General features: G+C 40.1%; 1 protein-coding gene across 3 annotated transcripts in view; it reads left to right on the top strand.

The window, feature by feature from the left end:
- PRKN (parkin RBR E3 ubiquitin protein ligase) overlaps positions 1–27827 on the top strand; it is a 722481-nt gene that overhangs the window by 213964 nt on the left and 480690 nt on the right. For all 3 annotated transcript variants that reach the window (XM_034428505.3, XM_034428508.3, XM_034428509.3), the window contains one exon: positions 10977–11178. In XM_034428505.3, the coding sequence (XP_034284396.2) occupies positions 10977–11178 (202 nt within the window). The remainder of the gene's footprint in view (positions 1–10976; positions 11179–27827) is intronic.

Raw genomic sequence — 27827 nt, 5'->3', positions numbered from 1 at the left:
CAACCCCTGTCCCGGGCCCTCCAGAGATCATCTACCAATGCGACCAATGCCATTTCCGTGCTGAATCCAGGCCTGAAGCCCGACTGGAACGGATCTAGATAAGCCGATTCATCCAAGTACTGAGGAAGCTGTCGCGCTACCACACTCTCAACAACCTTCGCAATGAAGCGAAGGTTGGAGACTGGACGGTAATTAGCCAACACTGCTGGGTCCAGAGAAGGCTTCTTGAGGAGAGGCCTCACCACCGCCTCCTTCAAGGCATGAATGAGATATCATGTGACTGTAACTTGTGATTTTATTTCTGCATTCTCTCTTAACTTGTCATAAGCCAGTTGCTAAGCATGCGAATGACAATCAAGTGACCACAAGATGCTGTGATGGTCACAAATGCAAAATTTGGTCACTAAGCTTTTTTTTTTTTACACTGTTATAACTTTGAATGTTCACTAAATGAGTAAGCCAGCAGGCAAGAGAAAACTGTAGAATAAAATATTTTTGTTGGTCCCAAATGTACTTGAGTCACCAGAATGCCAAAGAGAGAGAGACCCAAGAAGAGGCTTGGAAAAAATATCAGCTTTTATACAATGAAGAGCTGGGTAACCATTCCACACATATACAAAAGAGACATGTAAGGAAGGCCACACCTTGGGGAAGGTATGGTATCCTTTTATACTTTCAGAGACATCAGCAAACTGCTGTAAGTCCTACACCGTTCACCTGAGTTGGATACCCTCAAATTAAAGCTGACAGTCTGCAGTTAAAGCATATTGTGTTTGTTTCATTCCAACTCCATTGTGGTGGTGTATAGAGTCAAAGATGTTAGAATTGTGTCGATGTCCCAATATTTCTGGACCTGACTGTATGAACTTTATTTTCATCAGGGGTGGCTTTTCATAATAATTCACATGTGGCTTTACCTTCTTTGTGAAATAAGGAATTGGGATTATAGATCATGAAAGAAGCAAACAGGTAAATAGACTGATCTATCATCTTTAACAAGTTTCGCAGTAGTAGTCCTTTTTTTATATATTAATCCAGTTATTATAGTTGTTGATTTCTTATATTAGAGATAGAATATTGAAATAAAGTAATAACTGCTAAATCAAAATCAGGTATAGCATACAACAAGGCAATATAACTGGTTTTTTTAAATAGTCCTTTAAGATGTAATAAATTAGTCTTATAGTTTTTGTTACAGAAATACAGCAAAAAACTACTGTGTGGAGATGGCATGGTTATAATTGCCTAATGTTGTCAATAATTTCCATATGAATTTAGTACTCTCTTACAGTGCTATTCCTTTTAGTACCAACTTGATTGGTTTTTAATGTCATTGTCAAAACACTAATGCCACCATCAGTTTATAAGTCCAGTGGCAGGATTACATAGTTGATCTGAGCAGAAGCAAATATCAATCAAGTCCATTTAGTTTTAAAACTGCAAATGGCCAGAAATACTTTCAATATACAATTATTGTTTTTCCCCACCCCTTCCTCATTTTGCAAATACTGATTTTACACCAGTGAGAATGCTACCAACAATTGCTTGTTCTTTTCTAATATAATAACATTACAGTGGGGGGGAAAATCTTACAAGAATTATAAAGCATTTATATTTTTAAATAATGACTTTTAAATAATGACTTTTAAATAATGACTTTTCAATTGTTAAAATGCAGATATGCTTTACAAATCAGAAATAGATCCACTGTGGAATTGTTAATGAAATATTGAATTTAGAATGGAGAGATTTGACTTTAGATGTTTGAGCCAGATAACATATTTTATTTCATATTATCTGTAGAGTTATAGTAATAATCAAATAAGAAAACTTATTGTAAGCTGTCCTGATTTATTTGGAAGAAGAAAGGAATAAAATGTGGTAAATGTAAATGCAAAACTCATGTTCCTTGATAAATTACCTTTTTAAAAAACTTCCCTTTTAGTCTTATATTGCTTTCTTTTTGCTTCTTTCAGTTGATATTAATCACCCCGTATTGAACTTTGTCAAAGTAAGGTTGACACTGAATTATATTAGGAATGATGTTCCCCAGGAAGTTATTTTTTTTAAATCATTTTTACCTCGTTGGCCTTCCAGAACTTGGTCAAAACAAAGTTGACGCAAAACGCTTTTGATTAATTAAATAGAGCCATCAAAGTATTAATTGCTCTTGAGATATCATTTAATTTAAATACTTTCTTCTAATGTTTTTACTATTTTAGTGCATACATTTGTATTGTGGCTATTTTTATTCCGGTAAACTGCCAAGAGCTTCAACTCTATGGTGATTTTAAAAATTAATAAATCACTGAATGCATCTCTCGTCACTCCCATGACTGCCCTCTTCACACAATTAAAATAAAATGAAAACATTGACTGTATTTTCTTCACCTTATGTCAATTCGTGGTCATCAGAGGCTTATGAATATTGAAAATATCAAGACTCCATTTTCTTTTCTATATATTCATGATATTTATCCTTTATATTTTTCTCACATAATATATATTAATTAAGAAACTTAACCATATTTTCCTACCATCTAAGTGACAAAGCATCTCCATTTGAATTGCATTCTATAAATTGCGTCAGAAACATGGACTTTTTCAAACAGGAGATAGTTATGTTTGAGCCAAATTTTGATGGAAAAAATGTTCTGATACTGCCAGTTAGATTTATCTTTCATCACCAGTAAATGATTGTCGCATTAGTCAGTCATCAGCTGAAGTGCAGCATGTGTCCCTAATCAGCAGCATTCATGTCAAACCTCTGTAATCTCTTATCCTGAGTATCATTTGATAGATTGCATTTCGCAGCTCATGTTCATCTACCTGTGCTGTTCTTTAGAGATAACACAAGGGTGGACAGTAATATCCGAATGAACATTGAATGAAGGACACTCCTAACTTGCCAACATTGCCAAAATTTTACTTTAACAATGGAACATTCTGGATTCAATGTTTTCAAAGCAAAACCTAACCCAAACGGGAGAAAATAAAATTTCTTTTATTGAATATATAGACACAGAATTGATTGATTGATTGATTTTGATTGATTGATTGATTGACTGTGCTGGAACAAGGCCCAAAGAAGATGGACTAACTATAGCCCTGCAGCTCAGCTTGCAAGTTTCAATAGGCAAGAGTTGGACAATACCTCAGAGGCCATTAAGTTCAATCTTCCAATAGTGGAGGATTCATTACACTATCCCTTTTTACTATACAGCCTTACTTAGATAACTTTTTGTTCAAAAAAATATCTAAGGAATTTATTTTGGAGAACACATTCTTAAGGAATTTCTTCCTAGAAAGTTTCTTTTAAAGTCAGTTACTATCCTTTTGAGAAGTGTTCAATTTTAAAATACTGACTGGGGTGGACAGTACTTCTTTGACCAGAAATCTTTCATTTTGATCTTAATTCTCTGAGTAGATTGGGTTCTTCTGCATATTCTGAGAACCCCTCCTTCTTTATCTAGAGAAAACCTACATCCCTCTCCAGCTTGAAAGACCTTCCTAATATGAATCTAATTAAAGTCATAGCCGCCCCTGTTCATGCTTTCCATATCCACATTTAAGAACGAACAGTGGCTTTCCCCAGGGAGAGTAAACATGCAAATAGAACTATAACTGTATGAAAAGGTGAACCAGAGCTCATATTTAATCTGGTAAATAATGTGTCTAGGTGTACCCTGATGTTATTCTTAAGTTTTTGTTTTATTGTACAGAAAACAAAATTCCTGAGATCTAATGACATATGCATATGGTTTTGCACAACCAGTTTGATGGAGATGAAGGGGGTCTGTGTTACAGGTAGTTCTCGATTTACGACCACAAATGAGCCCAAAGTTACTGTTGCTAAGCGAAACAGTTGTTAAGTGACTTTTGCCCCATTTTATAACCTTTCTTCCTACAATGGTTAAGTGAACCACTGCAATTGTTAAATTAGTAACACAGTTGTTCAATGAATCTGGCTGCCCCATTGATTATGCTTGTCAGAAGGTCGCAAAAAGTGATCATATGACTGCAAAAAAAGGGGGGGAAAAGACACTGGTGCAATAGGACTGGGTGTTTTGTTAATATGATTTTTTCGGTTAGGGATTTTCTGTCTTCACTGTGAGTTGTATTGTGTTGGGGGGGTGCACTGAGGGAGCTCAACCAATCTCATTGCACATATGTTGTGCACTGACAATAAAGATTTGAATTGAATTGCAGGACTGCAGGCTATGTACTTGGCATAGCAATAGCAATAGCATTTAGACTTATATACCACTTCGTAGTGCTTTACAGCCCCCTCAAAGCCGTTTATAGAGTCAGCATATTTCCCCCAACAATCTGGGTCCTCATTTTACCAGCCTCGGAAGGATGGAAGGCTGAGTTAACCTTGAGCTGGTGATATTTGAACTGCCAAATTGCAGTCAGCCAGCAGTCAGCAGAAGTAGCCTGAAGTACTGCATTCTAACCAGAGGTGGTATTCAGCAGGTTCTGACCAGTTCTGGAGAACCGGTAGCAGAAATTTTGAATAGTTCGGAGAACCGGTAAATACCACCTCTGACTGGCCCCGCCCCCATCTATGCTCTGCCTTCCGAGTCCCAGCTGATTGGGAGGAAATGGGGATTTTGCAGTAACCTTCCCCTGGAGTGGAGTGGGAATGGAGATTTTACAATATCCTTCCCCTGCCATGCCCACTAAGCCACGCCCACCAAGCCATGCCACACCCACCAAGCCACGCCCACAGAACCGGTAATAAATTTTTTTGAATCGCACCACTGATTCTAATCACTGCACCACTGTGGCTCTTATAAATATGTGTCAATTGACAAGTATCTGAATTTCGATTGTGTGACCATGGGGATGCTGCAATGATTGTAAGTGTGAAAAACAGTCATAAATCTCTTTTAAACTTTCAATGGTCACTAAACAAACTGTTGTTAAGTCGAGGACTACCTATACTTGACTGGCAGTTCTAACATCAAATGCACAATCTAAACGGGTTTCCAGGATTTTAGATGTAAGTTAAGATCTTGTTGGATATTTTGCATCAGATGTAAGAATTATATAAATGATTAAATTGGACTGCTTTCACAACATTTTTTTTTTTAATTTGATTTATATGCCGCCCTTCTCCGGAGACTCAGGGCGGCTTACAATGCGTTAAGCAATAGCCTTCATTCTTTTGTATGTTTTATACAAAGTCAGCTTATTGCCCCCACAAACTGGGTCCTCATTTCACCTACCTTAGAAAGGATGGAAGGCTGAGTCAACCTTGAGCCTTGGAGAGATTCGAACCAGCAGAAATTGCAGGCAGCTGTGTTAATTACAGGGTGCACTAAACATGGACATGTTACTAAAGAATATTGATCTCGGGCAGTAATTAATCCCAAATTGCTCAGTTACCATGTTATTCTTGAAGATCCCACAAGAGTTTGGGATCAGATGTGGGCATTAGAAGAAAAAGGAAATTAGGAAAAAAAAACCTCTTCCTCTGTTCGGAATTTCTCTTACATGATTTTTGGATACAAAAAAGAGGTTTTGAAAATTTTAATCTTCCGTAATTAATTATAATTAAATGTTTTCTTATTATCCATTAATATCCTCAGTTCCTACCTTTTATAAATATATCTTTTGACCAGTGGTGGGTTTCAAAAATTTTTTACTACCGGTTCTGTGGCTTGGTGGGCGTGGTGTGGCTTGGTGGGCGTGGCAAGGGAAGGTTACTATAAAATCTCCATTCCCACCCCACTCCAGGGGAAGGATACTGTAAAATCTCCATTCCTTCCCCACTCCAGGGGAAGGATACTGTAAAATCTCCATTCCCTCCCCACTCCAGGGGAAGGATACTGCAAAATCCCCATTTCCTCCCGATCAGCTGGGACTCAGGAGGGAGAGAATAGATGGGGGAGGGGCGAGTCAGAGGTGGTATTTACCAGTTCTCCGAACTACTAAAAATTTCTGCTACCGGTTCTCCAGAACTGGTCAGAACCTGCTGAAACCCACCTCTGCTTTTGACTGTTGAGATGCAATGTCTTCTAGTATTTATAGAGGATTTATTTGAACAGGTATTCTTGGAAAACTAGCTTTTCTCCACCTTCAAGGTAAGCTTTGAAGATGTCATTATTAATTTTACCCATCAATGGAAGTACATTAGCTGTATTCAGTCTCTCTTTATTTTTGGAATAGCAAAAATAATTTACTCCTAGGAAGAGTGAAAAAGTTCTTGATTCTATGGAAGTCATTTCCATATAATGCCTCAGAGTGATTGAGACTATCATGATTGCATGTTTTTTTTAAAGACTTGCTTCCTTTAATTTGCTATCAATTGCTACTAGAGTTCCTCAGAAAGAAAGCTATAAAGCTCCTATGGCATTTTGAACTCAGAAAAGCAATGAATAATTTCATGCAGGTATTGCATATACATAAATGTATCTGTTATCTTTCTGACTAACCTTTAAAATAAGTGAAAGTACAGAAACGGAAGAGATGGTTGAACAAGAACTGCATGCAGATGCACTGATGAGCTTTTTAATATTTTGTGGCATGATTTTATTTTGTTAATAAGAGCCTGCTTACGTCATTGTTGTTGGCTTGTATTAGAAAATATTTTACTTTGTGAATGCAAGCCTCTCGCCAATAACATCTGCTCTTATTTTGATCTTTGGGATTAAATATTGTGCAAATACAATAATTTATTGCAAGTTTAATGTTGATTTTTTAAAAAAATAAAGAAAATGTTTGCAGAAAGTTAATGAGATCTCTTAGGTATGTCTGCACTACATCATAAAAACAGTGTAAATTCAAGGAACTCTAGCATTTCAATTCCAAAAGGGTATATGTATAATCTGCATAGTTATAACCCAAACTCATGTCAAATACTATGAAATTGGTTTACTATAATTTTATTAAAGATTATAGTTACAACAGTAAAAACTAATATAAATTGAAAAAATAGAGAAATCAAAGAAAGAAGGTGCAGAAAAGAAAGAAAAAATAAAAATACAAAGAAAAATAAGAAGAAAAAGTAAAGAAGTATAGTAAAGAAAAAGATAATAAATATATAAAGAAGTGATTTCTCAATATCATCACAGGTATAAATTTTAGTAATTTATCATCTTCTCTTAAACATTTCCCCTATATCTCACTTATCTATAAATTAATTCCTAATACCTTGTGATTTCAGCCCTAATGTCCATTAAGGTTTACCAGACATAATAACACATCTATTTTAATCTCGGTCAATTAAACCAACTTTATATTTCTTCCTTTTACTTATAGCCATCTTTATTCTTTAGTCCATTCAAATAATGTCATAGAACTTAATGGGTTTTTTTTATTTTTTGTTTGTCCCTTCTCATGAGATTCTTCAAAACTTCAACAAACTTCTTTTCTAAATCCAATACAATATAGGAAAATTATCCAGGTCACTGTCTTAGTTTATCATTTGTATATCCCTTTTATTTATTAAGGCATCAGCTGGTTTCTTTTGTATGTCCAGTGTAACATCTTTTTCCATGTGATTCTTGTAGCCTGTCATTTGTAAATCCAGTTTTGATTCAGTCTTGTCAGATAAAATTTGTTCTTCTCTATAATAACTGCATCCTTTTAGATGCAATCTCTCCATAGAGGCAGATCACTTTGTTGGTACTACTAAAATTAACTTCTGAGTCGATTGTTCAAAAATATCCTGCATTATGTCTAATCTTAGAATGCTTTGCTTCATTCTGTAATTGTAAATTAAGTTTAGGTGTCCTTTCCCTTTAATTACAATCTTTAGTTCCTTCTAGTTCTCTCCAATTTTTAAAATCTTATTTAAACAACAACAACAACAACAAAAACAAATGGATTCTTTGTTATTAATTTCAACATCTTATTTGAAATTTACCTGGATCCTTTAATCTGTTTATAATTTTGTAAAATCAATTAATCACTCTTTTGCTTTTTATTCCAGAACTAATGTTTAAAATTATTTGTTTGTTTGTTTGTTTATCACATTTATAAATAAATGTGACTATCTCATAAGCAATACAACCAGATTTAGGAGAGAGATATCTTAGAATATCACCCATCCCCTGAGATCCCTAGCCTGTTGACATGGCTAGATCCTAGGGACTTAGGGAACATTAACCGGGATGAATATAACTTCACTTTGGGGTAGGGGCAGAATATTCCACAAATTGGACAACATGGCGGAGAAGGTGCATCTCCTGGAACCCTCCAAGTGTAGGTCCCTAGCAGGCAGGACCTAAAGCATGCTCTCTTTGCTAGATCTAGTAGACAGACCGATGTAATCAGGGCAAAGTGGTCCCTCAAATAATCCAGTCCCATGCCATGAAGGACGTTAAAGGTTAAAAATAACACCTTGAATTGGACCCAGAAACAAACTGTCAACCAATGCAGCTCACGTAGCAGAGTTATAACATGGGTGCTATTCTGGAAACATACATAACTCTGTAAGGTACCCATTGCCCACATTGAATCCAAGTTCTTAAATTTGTAGTTAACATTTTTTTGCTAAAGATTAAAGGAAACTCACCCACCACAGTCAAACTTGTCTGATCCTAAAGATTCCTAATAGCTGAAAAGCAATTTCCAAAAGTAATTAGAAAATAAAATATGCAAAATTAGTGTCCTTTCAAAGGCGCCAATCATGGTTTGAGTAAGTGAGATATTCCAGCTATCTTGAGGTCTCCTTGCAAGGAGAAGCTATCAGGAGCACTTATAGATCCTTGTTAGGAGAGGAATTATTGAAAAGCCAATCTATTCACCGGTTGGTTGTTCTACCGCAGTCATCGGTTTAGGTTTTTGGCGCCGTCTTCAGTCCTGAATATTTTTGGATGTTTTTGTACATTAACGGGTTTTGCATCCATTAATGGATTCTGACTACAACATTGCACTTGCTTCATTATTTGGGCTAATTAGTCTCAAGCAATTGTTGCATATAATGACAGAATTTACTTTAGACTTCAGGCTCTGTAATATCTCAGTTTTCCTAAAAGAGTGAGGAAAGGCTGCGAAAGGCCATTTTTGATCCATTTTCTAATGCCTTGCCTGTTACCATTTGGCCATGTAGCAAAACTAGACCGAGCAGATCTGGAATGCAGAACCTAGATGACAGCAAATAAACATGAAAATTGCTATTTCCTGCCATCTACTGGTGATTTAAACTTCTGTTCGCCAGTTCTTATAACTCTATTCAAAAATGAAATTAATTGTGCAAGGTAGATACACATGTATTTTTTCCTGATTTTCTTTCTATGCACCACAGTTTAAAGATACAATGTACAATCTGTCTTCTAAGTCTTAAAGGGTAGTAATAATAGAGCGCTCAGATGTGGTGTTTTTAGTTTTTTCTCTATGGAAGACGTTTTATGATTCTCCCCCTTTTTTAGTGTATTACTTTATGTCCCTCCTGAATTCTATCCCTGAGAATTGATTTTACAGTAAAATGAATGTAGAACTTTCAGTTTCAAAAACTGTTTCATATTTGACAGCTTTGTCTAGTGTTATAGACTCATCTTTCTAGTAATCATTATTAATTTCTCAATTGTTACATAAGCTAATTGTGTCATAAAAGAAAAAAAATACCTTGTATTTTTGAATGGTTGAAATGGTAAGTATAAAAGTTGCATGAACTGGTTTCATATTTTAGTCCAGATTTTATATGTTGTGCTACTTGCCTGTATTATGGTTTAAATGACATTATTATACATTCACCTTGTATAATGTATACATTACCATATTGTATATTATACATTTACCATGTTCTATTTTTATTTAATCAATAAAATTGATTTATTTATTTAACCAGTACTGGCAGACATATTTCCCTCTGTGCACCAACAATAAGTAAGATAAATCTGGACTCCATCATCATTGATTATTCAACATTTTGTGTTAAATTGCAATTGGGTAGACATGTTACATCAGTAAATCAGATTGTATTGATATACTGATCAGTACATCAGTAATAGATTTGTATACTATCCTTTCTAGGCAACACAATATTGTATTCTTCACTCTTATATACATATTTTATTATTGCAACCTTTTGTGAAGTAAGTCTGTTCCAAGCAGATTGCAAATTCAAGGACACTATGGGAAACAATAGTTCTGAAACTGAAGGATAACAATCCAAAATCCATGAACTTCAAAATAGAGTATGTGGGAAATAAAGTATTAATAAACTTTTAAATTTTAATATGAACATTTTTTTTCTTTATGTCACTTCTCCAATTATATGTCCAAAATGGTTCCAAAGCAGTAATCCACAGAATGCATACCAAACAGACAAGATTTTTTCCTTCTACTTGAATATGATGTCTCTTGTTATCACAGAAAATAAGGCCATTTGAATTAGTACTGGGTTATCAAATAGACTAAGAAAACTTGATTTTGTGTGCAATTTTTCCAGGAAAATGTTGATTTTGCTGATTATGCCAATAATGGATTCTTTATAAAAGTTATTATGAATGTATATCTTTAGCGCTAAAGGATACTTAGTATGAAGAAGTACAGTATGTCTTTACAACTAACGGACAGTTTATTCAAAGATTTTCTTGAGACACCCTATAATTCTCAGACTGATTTCAGGAAAAAAACCATGAGAATCACTGCATTCACAAGGATTGTTGCAAAAGCCCTCTAGAAATGGATGGGATTTGGAAAGTGGCTGCCAGACACAAAATGAATGGAGAATGTAGTATTTGTTTCAGGTATAGAAATGTTCAAATTGTTGGTGAAGGAAGTAACCCTGTTTCGCCATTTATGTTACGTCATTTTTTCTTCATTCATTACCCTTAGAGTTGTCGTCAGACATTCTGTCCATTGGCCACTCACTCTATATTAAGTATATTTGGGAACTTTAAAAATATTAACGTTGTAAAAATTAGATGAGATTAAAAAAAGATGAGATTAAAAAATTAGATGAGATGATAATGAAGATTTCAAACTAACATATATGGGAATTTGACTTTTCCCCCCTCCAGAACTGTGATCTACCCCAGCAAAGTATTGTTCATATTATTCAGAATCAGCAGAAGAGTAAGAATGAAAACCCCAGGATCCTCCTCTCAAACAATGGAAGAGAACCGACAAGTCTTACTCGTGTGGATCTTAGTACGAACCTTTTACCTTCTGACTCATTGGGACTAGCTGTGATTTTGGACAACAGAGTTCCTATTTCATCAGGTAAGTTATTAAAGATAAGCTGAACAACATGAATTTACCCATTCAAAACAGACACATTCACATTTTTCTTTCTTTCTTGTAAAGCTTTCTGTGTAGCTGCAAATTCCTGGTATACATGTCCATGATGGGAAAAATGGTGACACATTTGCCTGATGTCATCATCATACAAATGCCATCTGTATTTGCATCAGAGGCTGAAATGCAAATATGCAACATTTGTTAACTGACAACATTGTATCTGTCATCATTTTGACATTATTGAGACTTGGTCCTGCTATTGCTGAATTATGATCTTTTCTGTAAAGTTATCAAAATTTAGACACAGTATTTTCAAAATTCCTTTAGCCTAGTTATTTTTCTTTTTAACCAACGCATTCTGTGATGGTTCCAAGTTTACCTGAATTATCTCTTGGAATTGTATAATACCCAAGATCCATTTGGGAGTCAGTAGTCCAATATAGTCTTATGCATACATATTTAATTTTCTTTGTTTAATTCTTGTTCTCAGCCCCAGAAACAAACTATTTTCTCTAATCTCATTTTAATATTTAATATTTTTTTAAAAAAAATTAGCAGAGATGTAGCCATTCAGTTCTAATAGAAGATATTCTTTACCTCTTGTTAAATTCTAAAGTCCTCTAAATTCTGAAGGTAGAAGGAAATATTTTAGACTGAGCAAAAGAAGTTTAGTTGAATCTTCTTGATAGCTACACAGGAGATATTTGAGAAGCACTGGTATCTGGAAAATGTATACATCATTGCATTGATTTATTTGAGATGCCCTTAAAAAGCAACGTTTTAGAAATTAGGACTTAAGAAGGCCTCAAGTGTTATATCACTCAATCCAAAAGAAGAACAGTGTTATTTAAATCAATATCTGGACTGAGATTCTTTTGAGTGTCCAAATAGCACTGATCTGTAATGGCAACCTAATTGCAGTGTTGCATATAGGTCTTTAGTGAACAACTTGTTCAAACAAGGGCTGGATGTAACTTTTGGCTGCTGTTCCCAAACCGAGTTGCTCAATTTATACATCAGGGGAAGAACAGAATTGAAAATATTAGAAAATATTTCTCGTAAGCATTGGGAGAAACAAACATGAACCAATGCTCCCACAGCTATTTTAGCCTTCATCTAGCTGGTTATTTATGATTCTAAATATAATATTAAATTTATCTATTAAGTAGGATTTCTCCATAGTCATATCAAAACTGCAGATATGTAATCATTTCTTAACATGAATAAGTTATTAGCAATGTCTGATGATTTTTTTTTTCAAATTACACATAGCATCTAATAGGAACTTCAGATTGGAACTGAGTACAGCTAAATCCTTTGAGCTAGATAAAGAGCACTCTTGACAGTACCTTCCTAGAATTACAAGAAGAAAGATTCTTACAAAACTAAAATTTGTTTAGTTATTGAGCCTCTACAAAAGAAATGTTCTGACTCCTTTTGCCTAAGGCAAAGAAGCAATCCAAATTACTATATTGCTTGTCACATGTCCAAATTTACACTGTCAAATTACTTTCAGGTCAAGAAACAATATGATGCTCATCTCCTCTTACTGATTTTAATATTGCATTAATCGGAATATTCAAGACCTGAAATAATGTTTATGTTTTATTTTGGTGGGAAAAGGAGGAAGTAGATTTTTTTTCCCCTTGAGAACTCCATCAAAATGGGAGCACTGACCCATCTAAAGGGCCTCTGGTAAAGCATGCACTTATGTTGTGAAGTGGGAGCAGCTGTAAAATGCTCAATAAATGAATCGTGTATACCAACAGCACACTTGCTGCTGTGTGTGACTGTTTTCATCTTCCTTCATTAAAAACAGGATGCCTAGGAATTGATCCTCTCGTATCAAAAGAAATCCTTAAATTCAGTACAGAGAGTGTTATTTTTTTAATGTTAGAACAAACATTTCAAATGAAGAACTTGCTTGTTTGTACTAATCTTTCATGGATTAAGCAACATTTGATGGATTAAAAGAACATGCTAGATTGCAATTAAATCAGCGTTCATCCAAGCTCATTGGTCTGAAATAATCATTTCAGGAACTAGGTGAATTTTCTTCAGTACTCAAATTACATAGGGTCATCTTTTGAAGTTTTATCAAGCTGTAGGTGTAGTGATAAGCATTTTTTTTTCATAAATCACATGTTGTTTTCCTCCAAGATAGTGGCCACAAGAAATAGAAATATAGTATGTGCATTTTTTCCTTTACATTAATATGATACAGGTTGATAAATTGCAGTTCTTTTCCATCAGTGAAAGATCATTTGATCTCTGAATAAAAAGATTAATTTGTTCAATACAGAACAGATTAAACCTACTGCCTGTAAGTATAAGAACATAATCTCTGGGGATTTTTTTTTTTTGTTTCTTCTTCAAGAAAGAATAAAACAATTCCTTTTTAGCTAATAAAATAACATTAAAGAACTGAGAAGACTGAAGCCTAGTCAAGCTGACCATGGCAAAGAGAGACGATATGTAACATATGCCTTTGTGTGTGTGTGTGTGTGTGTGTGTGTGTGTGTGTGTGTGTGTGCAAGAGAGACAGGAAGGGAGAGGGAGAGGGAGGGAGAAATTTGAGGTGAACTATTAAGGTTGTCCATTCTAACCAGAAATAATCATCTCATGCTCACAGTTTATCAGCTTCAAATGTTCTTTGTTCATTAATGGTACTTTGTGCTCTTCAAAACAAGGGGACACATGAAGAAGCAGATGCCTTTACATAGTTCTTTTAATAGCTGAATTTATTTTATTTTCTATATTCTGTGCCATACAGAGCCAGTTTGGTGCAGTGGTTAAGTTACCACATTGGAAATTGGAAAACTGCATTCTAGTCCCACATTAGGCATAAAGCCAATCAGGGAACCTTAATTCAGTCATTCTTTCATAACCCTAAGAAGAAGGCAAGGTCACTTCTGAAATGTTGCCAACAAAACTGCAGTGACTGGTCCAGTGACTTGATTGTCAGGAGTCAAGATTGACTTGCAGGCATACAATTTTTAAAAATGTCCTGTATTCTGATTGATTTACCTTTAAATTTGATATTTATTTAAATATTTAAATTAAAATATACACATACATTTTCATACAGTTTAAAATCTGTGCCCTTATCTCCTAATTTAAAATTTAGATACTGTTTTCCGTAAGGATACCTATATTATATGCTGCTTTTTGAAAACCTTAATGCGTTAATAGAAACACATTGTTATTTTTAAACATGTCATGTATATGGCATCTTGCATGACACTTGATTCAAAATGGCTCTATTAATACTATTCCAATTCTATTTTTAACAAAGCAACTATAATAAACATTATCTGCGATATTTTAACTGAGCAATTGTTCCACACTGTAGAAATAGTCGTATTATATAAAAATGCATTTAAATAGATTCTGATTTCTTCCTGTGGCAGTGAAAGATATACAAGATTTATCTTTTTCAGAGAAAAGTCTATTTGTTGAAATGCTACATTTAGAAGCCATATTTCTTTTCAACTCTTAGAGACAAAGTATTTTCCATTCCAAGACACAATATTTTATTATTCTTGAGATGTGCATATCTGGGCAATGTGCCACACGCACAAAAAAAACCTTTAATTTTGTGTAGTGGGAAATGATATTTTATAAAGCAAACCACATTTTAATGAACTAGCTTCTATTATTAACAAGAGACAAGTGAAAATAGGAGACATATCTATAGATACAGTATGTCTACACAAAGTATTTTTCTAAAATTGTTGAAAGTAGCCATGTTTATGTCACTCTTTATTAAAACTTAGTACTTTTGCTTTCCTCTCTGACATACTTCTAAATCTCATAATTTGTGTCCCCTGTTGACCTTCTAGAAAGACCAGAAAGTGCTTTTGTAAGACATTAGCATAATGGAATCTCTTTAAAATAAAATGATAAATTGAGACTATTTCAGCAAATGGAATGCAGACTTTGTAATTTATTGCAGTCCATGCTAGTGCTGGGAACCTCATAATTACAAGGGTCCCATTTTCCATTTCGTTCAGTTTTTATATGCTTGCCAAAGAGATCAATGTACTTTTGAATCAAGCCTGAAATTCTTTGGGAGATTCTTGACTAAATTGCCAGTGATTAAATTGTCTCATAATTTGACAAAATTTAATTTGCATCCCATTTCTTAACTGGGATTGTTTGTGGTGGAAAGGTAATAGAAGACCACTACAATCATTTTTGTTTGTTTGTTTATGTGGAAGAATAAATTTGCTAGTCTTTTGCATTTTCATCCTCCTGTAACATGTATAACAGCGCAGGTAGTCCTTATTTATAACCATTCATTTAGTAACCGTTCAAGGTTACAATGTCACTGAAAAAAGTGACTTATGATCATTTTTCACATTTACGATTATTACCTGGCAACTGGCAGGTATTTATGATGGTTGCAGTGTCATGTAATTATCGTTTGTGACCCTCTGACAAGCAAAGTAAATGTGGAAGCCAGATTCAGTTAACAACCATGTTATTCACTTAATAACTGTGGTGATTCACTTAACAACTGTGGCAAGAAAGGTCTTAAAATGGGGCAAAACTCACTTAACAATTGTCTTGCTTAGCAACAGAAATTTTGGGCTGAATTGTGGTCGTAAGCTGAGGACTAACTGTAATGGAAGGTGCAATTAATGGCAAATCCAATTTTAAACAGGCAAGCGGGACTCTGAAATATTTTGCATGCATACTTTTATTTAGGAATGGAAGCAGTTCTAATTGGTAATTCTGCTTGATAATGGGCTACTTAAACTGCCTTGGGTGCTTTCAGTGTTTTATGAGAGTTTCACAGACTGGAATGGTTTCTGCCTGAGTCAAAAGGTAGACAAGGAATTGTCTTAAATTACAGCACCATACAGATCAAGTGGGAAGATTCCATTAAAATGTATCTAACAGAATCAGGAATGCTCCAAATCCACAAAAATGCAGGAGTCTAGGCATGGGAAGTGGGGAGGGGAGAGGATTAGGAGAGGAAGTGACAATAAAAGCATTATGATGTCACGATATAACTGATAAGGCTTTAGTTAGTTATGGAAATAGTATACAAGTACATAATTTGTATGATGATGCATATCTTGTCATTTTGGCCTTGTGGATGGTCACAGACACCTATGAGTTGGTATATCCACAGCTAAAGGAACAGTCTAAGATTGTATGATATATATATATATATATATATATATATATATATATATATATATATATATATATATATATATATATATATATATATATATAAAAACAGTTTTGGAAGAATGTCAACTTAGAATGGGCTGGCACAGAAGAGGAACAAAATGATTTATACATCTACATTCTCATTGAACGTGGGTCCGGTGGTCCTCTTCCATGGGGAGTGCTCTTCCGATGACGTCGGATCGGGTCTGCTAGCTGAGAAGCTCCTCCCTTCCTGTAGCCTCCCAGCTTTCAGACTCGATCCGATTTGGATCAAGTCACGGTTTGAGCTGCTCCATAACTTTGGAAGTATTATAACTCTAATTGGATATTCTAAATTGATCCCTGCCTTCCAGCTAATTGGACTTCTAAATTGTTGCCTGCCTGATTCCCCCAGGGGGGGGGGGAATAATTCCCAGCGAGCAAGGTTTCGTCCCGAGGCCGCTGAGGACTGATCGAGGTGAGTTAAGCTCCCTCGAGGTGGAGATTTCTCTGGCAGCGAGAGGGGTTAAACTCCCTATGCCGCTGCAGCAGCCCTCAGGCAGGGATTAGGTGGTTGCTTCCCCGCCGCCGCACCGGCTTCAGAAGGGGCGGGGAAGGCGGAGCCTCCACTGCTCCATTGGGCTGCATCGCGCCGGAAGGCACAGGAGCTGGGAGCCTTTCCCTCGGGCCTAATCGCCCCATTCTCCTCCGGCTCTCCTTTCAGCTCCGGCAGGACTGCAGGCAGGGCGATTTTTCCTGCCTGTTCAGCAGCGATTTGGTGCCCCCTGGGCTTTCGCCCACGCGCCTGGAGGGAATTGCAAAGGAGACAGCACAGTCTAATTGGAACTCATTGCTGCCAAAGTAAGTTTCTCCCTGCGGGGGGGGGGATTAACTAAGGATCATCCTCCCCTCCTGGATTAATTGTTCTATTTGCCCTTTCTTTGGCAGACGGCTTGCAGCCTTCCTAGGCCTCTCCGGGGATCCCTGCTCACCTCGTGGCAGCCGCCATTTTGGCCTTTCTGCTCCCTCCACCATTTTGCATTTCTGCGAGGTCTGGGCCTCTTTCTACAATGGCTCCCACCAGACAGTCTAAGACTAAGAGACAGGGCCCTTCTTTGGACCAACCTGGAACTTCAGCTGAGGTTCCTACAAAAAAGACAAAAAAATCCTCCTCCAAATCTTCTGATTCTAGATCAAGGGAGGAGATGAGGCTGCACCAGGCAATTGAACGTTCAATACAAAAGGCCCTCAAGGAGGCCTCTATTAAGGAAGCTGAGGCCTCAGCCTCTATCCCTGCTCGGGCCTCCTCTCCTGTGAGACCTGAACCCATTGCCCAGGCCTTGCCTCCAGCCTTATCCCCGGATGGGGATGGGGCTTCTGTTCAGCCACAGCAACAAGTTAATGAATCTCTCTTTGGGAATCAAGAAGAAGAGCCCTCTAGGGCTCAATCCCCGGGGGGGGGGGGCAGGGTTTCTCCTTCCCCAGTCCTGCAGAGTTCTGATAACCAAGGGCAGGGGCCTGTAATTTCCCCAGATTTGGTGGCTTATATCCATCAGGCCATTCAGCAAGGCATTCAGGCCGACAGACAGCGCAGAACAGCCTCATGGGTTTCTGATTCACCCTCTCACATAGATGTGGAAGGTTCAGGTCTTATGTCAGATAGGGTTCAACCCCCTGCCAGAGCTCATTCATCAGCTTCTTCTGTCCAAGGTTCTCTCACCGGTGAGGAGGTTAAGGACACTGAGTTGTCTGATGATGAAGACTTAACCCCAGACCAACCTTCTTTCATAGGCCTATTCAAACCCCAATTGTTCAGGTCCTTATTGCACAAAGCTAAGTTAACGACTGGTTTAGGAACACCCCGCCCTAATCCGGCTGGGGAGGGGACTTCTTCAGTGCCTCTGTTTGAGGAACCTCTCATTGAAACCGAAGAGATCCCAGGCCCCAAATTGTTCCGGGATGTCCTCACTAAGCAATGGCTTGCCCCTGCTTCGGGGCCTAGACCCAATGCGTTGGACAAGCGCATTTATAATATGGCCCCGGAGTTTTCCTCCCTTCTGCAGGTGCCCTCGGTGGATGCTCCGGTTGCCGCCCTTTCGACCTCTTCGTATACTGCGGGCCCTCCAGAGGAGAACCTCCGGCCGGAGGAACGCCGTCTGGAACACGTGTTGGTCAAGTCTCACCAGGCTTCTGCATGGGCCGTCAGATCCTCAATGGCTGCTTCCTTCTTTAACCGAGCGTCCATTCTTTGGCTCAAGCAACTGCAGGAACGTCTTCCAGTGTCTGACTTACGCTCTCAGCAGGACATTACTAAGGTACTGGCAGCTTTAGAGTTTTCGGCCGACGCCACCTTGAATTCATCCAGGTTCACGGCCAAGGCCATTGGGGCAACTATCACGGCCCGTAGACTTTCCTGGCTCAGACAATGGCAGGCAGACGCCAAATCTAAATGGCGTCTGGCGACATCCCCGTTTGAAGGCCCCTTCCTATTCGGGGCTCCATTGGAACCTCTCCTAGCAGAATCTAGGGACAAGCGTAAATACTTACCTTCCATGTCTCGTAGGTCGGGACAAAGATTCCTCCCCTCTTCCTCCTCCTCCTCCTTTCGTCCCTTTCGAGGGCCAGAAGGATTCTCCTTCCCTCGACAAGGTCAGAGGTCCTTTCCATCCAGACAATTCCGCCCCTCCGAGCGTCAAGGGTTCCAATCTCAGCGGGGCCAATCTAGGCGCCCCTTCCGTGGGGATCGTGGGCGCTCCGCCCGCAGATCCCGCTGACGGTTCGTCCAGCCTTCCCATCGGAGGCCGCCTGGCCCTGTTTGCCAGCCAATGGGAGGCCACATCCTCGGACACCTGGGTCAGGGAGACTGTCAGGGTGGGCCTCTCCCTCGAATTTCTCTCCACACCCCCGACCCGATTTCTCAAATGCCCTTTCTCTCGGGATCGGGCTCGTCGGCTCCTGATGGTATCGGCCATTCAACATCTTCTCGAGATTCAGGCCATCGAACCGGTACCTCAGGAGCTGCGCGGACAAGGCTTTTACTCCCGCCTGTTCGTCATCCAGAAGTCGTCGGGGGGTTGGAGGGCAATTCTAGACCTCAAATCCCTGAACCGACGGATCCGATACCGTCGGTTCAAAATGCAGTCCCTCAGCTCCATCTTGGAGGGTATCAGGCCCGGGGACCATCTGTCCTCAATAGATCTGACGGAGGCTTACCTCCACGTTCCAGTCCACACGGCCTTCAGGCAGTTCCTCCGCTTCTGTTATGCGGGTCGTCATTATCAATATCGAGCCCTCCCATTCGGCCTATCCTCGGCCCCCCGAGTTTTTACAAAAATCATGGCCGCGCTAGTGGGCTACCTCCGGACTCTTCCAGTAAGGATCCAGGCCTATCTGGACGATCTCCTCGTCCAGTCGACTTCGGAGGATCTAGCGCGCCAGGACTTGGACACCACCCTCCAGGTCCTGGAGAGCCACGGGTTTTCCGTCAACATGGCCAAGAGCCATTTGATACCCACGACTCGCATACAGCACCTGGGAGCCATCATAGATTCGGTGGAAGGCAAGGTTTATCTTTCCCAGGACCGCCTGTCCAGCCTGCGGTCACTGGTCAGGTCAGTGTCGTCAGGGAGACCAGTCTCCCTGGCAGCCCTGTCCAAGCTCCTGGGAAAGATGGTCTCCTGCATCGGGATCATCCCTTGGGCGCGTCTCCACTGCAGGGATCTGCAGTGGTTTCTGATCCCGTTCCAAAAACGTCATCTAGGGACTTCCGACCGCAAGGTCCTCCTTCCCCACAAAGTTCTCCTCTCCCTCCAGTGGTGGTCTTCAGCAGCAGTCCTCAAGGGGAGGGAGTTCAGGGTGTCCCAATTCCTTATTCTGACTACAGATGCCAGTCTCCTGGGCTGGGGGGCCCACCTGTCCTCGTCCATGGCCCAGGGGCGCTGGTCCCAGTCAGATCTGACACACAATATAAACTGGTTGGAACTTCGGGCCATCCACCTGGCCCTTCGGATCTTCCAGGATCAGGTGTCAGACAAACACGTATTGGTACGGACGGACAACGTAGCCGCCAAGGCTCATGTAAACCGCCTGGGGGGGACCCGGTCTCGCCACCTCATGCAGGAGGCCGAGAGTCTGGGAGCCTGGGCGGAGTCTCACCTGAGGTCCCTCCGGGCATCTCACATATCGGGCGTGACGAACACCCAGGCGGACTGGCTCAGCCGGGAGTCAGTGGACCAAGGGGAGTGGGCCCTCGACCCGGGCCTGTTTCGGATGATCACCGACCGCCTGGGCCTCCCGGTGGTGGATCTGTTCGCCACTCGGGCCAATCGCCAGACAGAGAGATTCTTCTCTCGCTACCCGGAGCCGGGGGCGGAGGCAGTGGACGCAATACACAGCAGCTGGCCGGCCGGCCTCCTCTATGCCTTTCCGCCTCTGCCTCTCATTCCCAAAGTCATCAGAAAGATGCTGTTCCTCCGGGCGGAGCTCCTGTTGATTGCCCCGTTCTGGCCCCGTCGGCCATGGTTCGCGGACCTCCAAGCCCTGTCCGTCCGTCATCCCTGGCGTCTTCCTCGAGACAAAGTGACTCTTCGTCAAGGGCCGTTACTGCACCCGGATCCGGCGTGGCTTCAGCTAACCGCCTGGCGGTTGAGCGGAGCTTGCTGAAGAAGTCCAAGATTCCTTCTCGGGTCGCCAACACTATCCAAGCGGCTCGACGCCCGTCAACAACACGGATTTACGACTCCACCTGGCGCTCCTTTGTGTCATGGTGCAACCACCGCTCCATCGTCCCTACGTCGGCCTCCACGGTACAGGTACTGGTGTTTCTGCAGGACGGCTTTGAGGCAGGCCTGGCCCCTAACACGCTCCGTCGGCAGGTCTCCGCCCTATCCACCATTTTGTGTTGCGGTTCTAGACATTCCCTCTCGAGTCGTTCCCTCATCCGCCTCTTCCTCAGGGGGGCTTCCAACCTTCGCCCGGGGTCTATCCACAGATATCCCTCCTGGGATTTGCCCTTAGTGCTAGACGCCCTCACGAAGGCTCCCTTCGAGCCCCTAAGGTCAGTGGGCCTACGTTTCCTGTCTTATAAGGTCGCCTTCCTACTGGCCATAACCTCGGCCAGGCGGATTTCAGAGTTGGCAGCCCTCTCCATCAGGGCTGATCTCTGCGTTTTTCATCCTGACCGGGTGGTACTTAGGTTGGACCCCACGTTCCTCCCTAAGGTGAATTCCCCTTACCACAGGGCACAGGAACTAGTCCTTCCAAATTTTTGTCCACGTCCTAGCCTGCCCTTAGAACGAGCCTGGCACTCCCTGGACGTGAGGAGAGCCCTTCGGATCTACATCCATCGGACATCTGACTTTCGGAGATCAGAATCCCTTCTAGTCTCCTTCCAGCCATCTAGTATGGGCCAAAAAGTCTCATCCATTACAGTGGGGCGTTGGATTAGGGCCACCATAGCCACGGCTTACGGGTCCCAGGCCTTGCCAGTTCCACCCAGGATCACGGCCCATTCCACCCGCAGTGCGGCCACTTCGGCCGCCTGGGCCACCCAAGCCTCCTTGGAGGAAATCTGCCGGGCTGCGGCCTGGTCGTCCCCTACCCCGTTCATTAGGCATTATCGACTAGACCAGTTTGCATCTGCGGATGCAGCATTTGGGCGTAGGGTACTCCAACAGGTCCTCCAGCGGACCTCCTCATCGGCCAGGGCAACTCCCTCCCTATAGTTTCACGCTTTGGTATGTCCCATGGAAGAGGACCACTGGACCCACGTTCAATGAGAATGGGCTTTGCCTTACCTGAAAGCCCTTTCTGATTGCGGTGGGTCCGGTGGTCCGCCCCGCCCTGTTATGCCCAGGGCCGATTCGGCGGGGTTCTGGTGTCCTGTTTCCTTTCTTGCAGCTCACCGTGTAGGTCTGCTACAAATCGAATCTCATCAGAAAGCTGGGAGGCTACAGGAAGGGAGGAGCTTCTCAGCTAGCAGACCCGATCCGACGTCATCGGAAGAGCACTCCCCATGGAAGAGGACCACCGGACCCACCGCAATCAGAAAGGGCTTTCAGGTAAGGCAAAGCCCATTTTATCTAAAAAATGGGAAATTGTTTTAACTTCAAATTCCCTACCATACTCTCAACAAACTTTTCCCTTAACCAGAAATTGGAGACTCGGTGAAAATTGTCCAATACCCTCTTTCAAAATGGCCTCCCAAAATCAGCCAGTCAAAGAAGCCAGGACAGGAATAGGTTAGGATTGGGTGATTTTAGCTTTAAGAATTTCATTCTTTTCTAAAATACAATGTGCCTATTTTTTCCTAACTAGTTTCAGATTAAAGGAAAAAACATTGCACTATCGTTTCAAAGGAATAAACCTGCTATTCTTTCTGATAAAGCAGCAGGAACTTCAAACTTTCATAACAAGCAAGAAGAAGAATGAATCAAAAATGCCTCATCCCCAATATTTCTTTCTGGTAATATCTTTCTATGGTATAACTGTTCCTTTTGATCTCTCATAAAAGGGTTTTACATTACAACAGAGCAGGAGTTGGGAAACTACAATCTGGCCCACTATCTACATGGTCTGTGAACTAAGAATATCTGGGCAGGTGACCAGCTTGAAATTCATCCTAGCTTCCAGAGTGAAAGGTTGAGCTAGGGGAGCTACATCTTGGGGGGCAATTCATCAGCAGCCTCTTTGTTGGTGGACCAGCACCATCATTGGCCAGAAGGCCTGTTATCCATGCCCATGGAGGGCTGTGATTTGGCCCTGTACAGAAAAGGTTTGCTGACTCTTTCAATAGACCATTGTCTATGAGAAGTTCTCACCCATCTTTTCTTTCCTTTCTGAATCAGACCACATGGCTGGGCTATGGATCTGAGGTTGATTTTTCAGCATTCACAGAATCTTAAACACGCATGTGTTCCAGTGGTGAAATCCAATTTTTTTTACTACTGGTTCTGTGGGCATGGCATGGCGGGTGTGGCAGGGGAAGGATACTGCAAAATCTCCAATCTCACCCCACTCCAGGGGAAGGAGAGCCTTGATGGTACAGTGGTTTAGTGCACCCTGTCATTAACACAGCTGCCTGCAATTTCTGCTGGTTCGAATCTCTCCAAGGCTCAAGGTTGACTCAGCCTTCCATCCTTTCTAAGGTAGGTGAAATGAGGACCCAGTTTGTGGGGGCAATAAGCTGACTTTGTATAAAATATACAAAAGAATGAAGGCTATTGCTTAATGCATTGTAAGCCGCCCTGAGTCTCCGGAGAAGGGCGGCATATAAATCAAATTAATAAAAAAAAAAAAAGGATACTGCAAAATCCTCATTCCCTCCCCACTCCTGGGGGAAGGATATTTCAAAATCTCCATTCCCACCCCACTCTGGGGCCATTCAGAGGTGGTATTTGACAGTTCTCTGAATTACTCAAATTTTCCGCTACCAGTTCTCCAGAACCTGTCAGAACCTGCTGGATTTCACCCCTGATGTGTTCACAACACAAATATGATTCTGACTATGGTAAAAGAAGTTCTTAGCTGTCAGACCTGATTAATAAAATTAATAATGGAAAATTATCACCCCTATTCCCTGAGCACACAATCAAATAATCAATAGGATTTGGAGAATTAAGCTCATAAATCTAGGATTTGAACTAATAATAGATCCTGCTTTTGAAGTTCCATAATATGTAGACTAATTCTAGGTCATATACTATTTCTACATCATCATTTCGTACACAATTCTAACCAATTGGTGGACATCTTTTTTCTTCTTCTAAATAACCTTGAAAGACCCCCAAACCAATTGCTTACTTTCCTTATTAGTGCTGTGGTGTGAATCTATCTTTCAATGCCTGTGATACATCATAGATACATTGATACGCAGATGTCCTCTATGACAGCTGTTATGAATATTTAACACCATTACAATTTATTAAGGGTTTATAATACCATTCATAACACACTTACTAATTTATAAGCATGTGTATGGCTTTTATGTTCCATCAAGTATTTATCACTGACCCTTACGAGGAAGTGTTACAGATTTTTGTGAATAATTTATATGTTAATATAAAATTTAATGCTCCAGATTTCTGTGGAGGCTGCATTAGGCTTCATGGCATTATTTTGTTTCCCACATGACTTATTTAGTGCAACAATTCTTCAAAGCTCTTTGATAGTGGTTTTGAAACACTTTCCTTTCCCCGCCCCCAAATAATTTGTTATGTGGTTCGCCATAATCTAATACCACTGGGAGTCTTTTTTCTTTCAAAAAAAACCAACAACAACAACAACCTGCAGAATATTTACACAGTGTTAACTAGTGTTGTCCTCAACACAGTATTAGACTAAATAAATTTAAGGTTCTCCTCAAACAGTATGAGCCTCAATTTTTTCTTCCTTAGTCTATGGCAGGAGTGTTCATTCTTGGCAACTTTAAAACATGAATTTCAGTTCCCAGAATTCCCCAGCCAGCCATGGGAGTTGAAGATCAAAACGTTGGACACCCCTGATCTATGGTATTATATCATGACCTTCATCCCAGTGCTGTTACTGAGGATCATTATTATTATGTGCTTCTTGTGACCAATTAATTGAAATATTTAATAACATTTATGCCGACCTTCCCCAGATTTATGTTTGATGACAATTCCCAGTCCAATCTGTCTGGTTATGAAGACAGCATGAAACCTAGTTAGAAAATTATTGAAGACCAAAGCTAGATTATTAAGTCTTCAGTCTTCTTCAGTGTTCCATCCTAGGATCACCTCTGGCCACAGTAAACCAGCACTACATTATCTTACATATAAATACAGATAGTTGTCGACTTACAACAGTTCATTTAATGGTCATTTGAGGTTACAATAGCATTGGAAAAGGTAACTATGACCCTTTTTCATGCTTACAACCCTTGTAGCATTTCAGTGGTCATGTGATCAAAATTTGGTTGCTTGGCAACTGGCGTGTATTTATGATAGTTGTGTCCTGAGGTCATGTGATCACCTTTTGTGACATTCTGACAAGCAAAGTCAATGGGGAAACCAGATTCACTTAAGAACCATGTTACTGATTCATTTTACAACTTATGGCAAGAATGGTCTTAAAATGGGAAAAAAATTCACTTAACAACTGCTTAGCAATGGAAATTTGGGCTCAGTTGTGGTCATACGTCAAGGAAATGTAGGACAAGTCCAAAATACAAAAAAACATTCCCAGGATTGTCTTGCGTAGTTACATTTGTCCTTTTTTGAGTTACTACGGAAAGTGCAGGATCTGGGACAATAACATTGGTTTCAGGTGTGTTAATTTCGGATCCTGCTAAAGTTGTTATATTCATTATTGAACCTTCCTCTTCCCATAGTCTGGATTTTGTATAGGAGCAAACAGTTGTATTTAAATTGCAGGCCCAATGGAACATACTACCTGGACACCAACACAGCAAAGAGCACTGTGGGAACAAAGTGTTAAAGTTGTACTCTCTTGCTAGCGTTTGGCTTGGGAACATGCAATATCTAGACACCTGTTAGTAAGTGAGAAAGAAAAAGTGCAGAATAAGACTTTGTATTAAGCCTAATAGATTAATCATTTTAGCAACCTAATAGAAAGAAGATTGTGTCAGTGGTGAGGGGGGAACTACCAAGTTACAAATTACTAGTTCTTTTATAACAGTCCTATGCCTTAAATAGAAGGGACGCGGTGGCTTAGTGGCTAAGACGCTGAACTTGTTGATTGAAAGGTTAGCAGTTCAGTGGTTTGAATCCCTAGTGCCGTGTAAGGGGGTGAGCTCCCGTTACTTGTCCCAGCTTCTGCAAACCTAGCAGTTCGAAAGCACGTAAAAAATGCAAGTAGAAAAATAGGGACCACCTTTGGTGGGAAGGTGGCAGCATTCCGTGAACTTTTGGCATTTAGTCATGCTGGCCACATGACCATGGAACTTCTTCGGACAGTGCTGGCTCTTCAGTTTTGAAAAGGAGATGAGCACCGCCCCCTAGAGTCAGGAAAGACTACCACATAAGTGTGAGGGGGACCTTTACCTTTAGCTTATGCCTTAAATATGGTGATGGGCAAATATAAACAATGAAGTAGAACATGGGAATGGAACTAAAATCTTGAATAGAATGTTCATTCTTCATGAAAATTGTTGTTCCTTGGATTGTTAAGAGGAAAACTTAGAAAAAGTGCTGAAAATTGCATTGACTAAAATGGTGCCTAGAGTTTCTAGAACTATGGGCCTTGACCTTGGGCCTTGACCCAGTTGCCTTTAAAGCAGCCTCAAAGACCTGACTTTGCCCAGAGGCACTGTGATTAATAATTGTGTCTATTCTTCACCTTTACCCAGATGTCTTGATGAATCTTATTCATTGTTTCTAGTTTATTGTTATGTTTTTAATCCTTTCCCAAGTGAGCAAAGTCAATAACAGAAATGCACAAAAACAATATAAAAAACATGTAGAACGTTAGAACCTTACATTATTTTTATATTTGATTTTTACATTTTATATTTATATATGATTTATATTATTTTAAAAATAATTAATTGCTATTTTTTTCTCTTGCCAAACCCCCAAAAGTGAACATATGAACAGAATGTAACTTTAATTGTACTTATCATGAGGAAACTTCCACATGATAAGAATTTTGAGAATATACATGATGCTGTCTACATAAAAAGGAAGTAGGGTGAATTGTGTCTGTGGGGTATAAATCAGAAAAATGCATGAACTCATACAACACTAAGGCTAATATAATAATAATGCTAATAAAGAGCGGTATGAAAAGAGGAAGCATACTTAATGTGTCATTCTGTTCATATGCCATTATTCATGCATATGGCTTTATTCTATTTGTTATAATATATAAGATTCAAGGTTGAGGTATGTCTGTGGCATACAGGTAACTGCGTTGAGCTGATATACTGTATACCACTTCTCAGAGGTGGGTTTCAGCAGGCTCTGACCAGTTCTGGAGAACCGGTAGCAGAAATTTTTAGTAGTTCAGAGACCCGCTAGTGAAAATTTTGAGTTGTTTGGAGAACTGGTAAATACCACCTCTAACTGGCCCTGGCCCCATCTATTCTCTGCCTCCCGAGTCCCAGCTGATCCGGAGGAAATGGGGATTTTGCAGTAACCTTTCCCTGGAGTGGGGAGAGAATGGAGATTTTACAGTATCCTTCTCCTGGAGTGGGCTGGGAATGGAGATTTTGCAGTATCTATCCCCTGCCATGCCCATCAAGCCACGCCCACCAAGCCACACCCATAGAACCAGTAATAAAAAATTTTGAAACCACCACTGCCACTTCTGCATTGTGAATGGAAGAAGATTAATAAGTAGACATAATGTTTTACTTTATATACAACTTTTCTAATTCCACATAAAGAGATCCGCATGATATATTAATACAAATACTTGTATATTCATGTCAAAACTAATATTGGTTGCTAGAATATTGAATGCCTATAGTATGTTGATGGTTGTCAGTT

This window comes from Pantherophis guttatus, chromosome 1, assembly GCF_059756535.1.
Source record: "Pantherophis guttatus breed Tessera chromosome 1, ASM5975653v1, whole genome shotgun sequence".
NCBI lineage: Eukaryota > Metazoa > Chordata > Lepidosauria > Squamata > Colubridae > Pantherophis > Pantherophis guttatus.
This window is presented reverse-complemented; position numbering and strand designations above follow the sequence as displayed.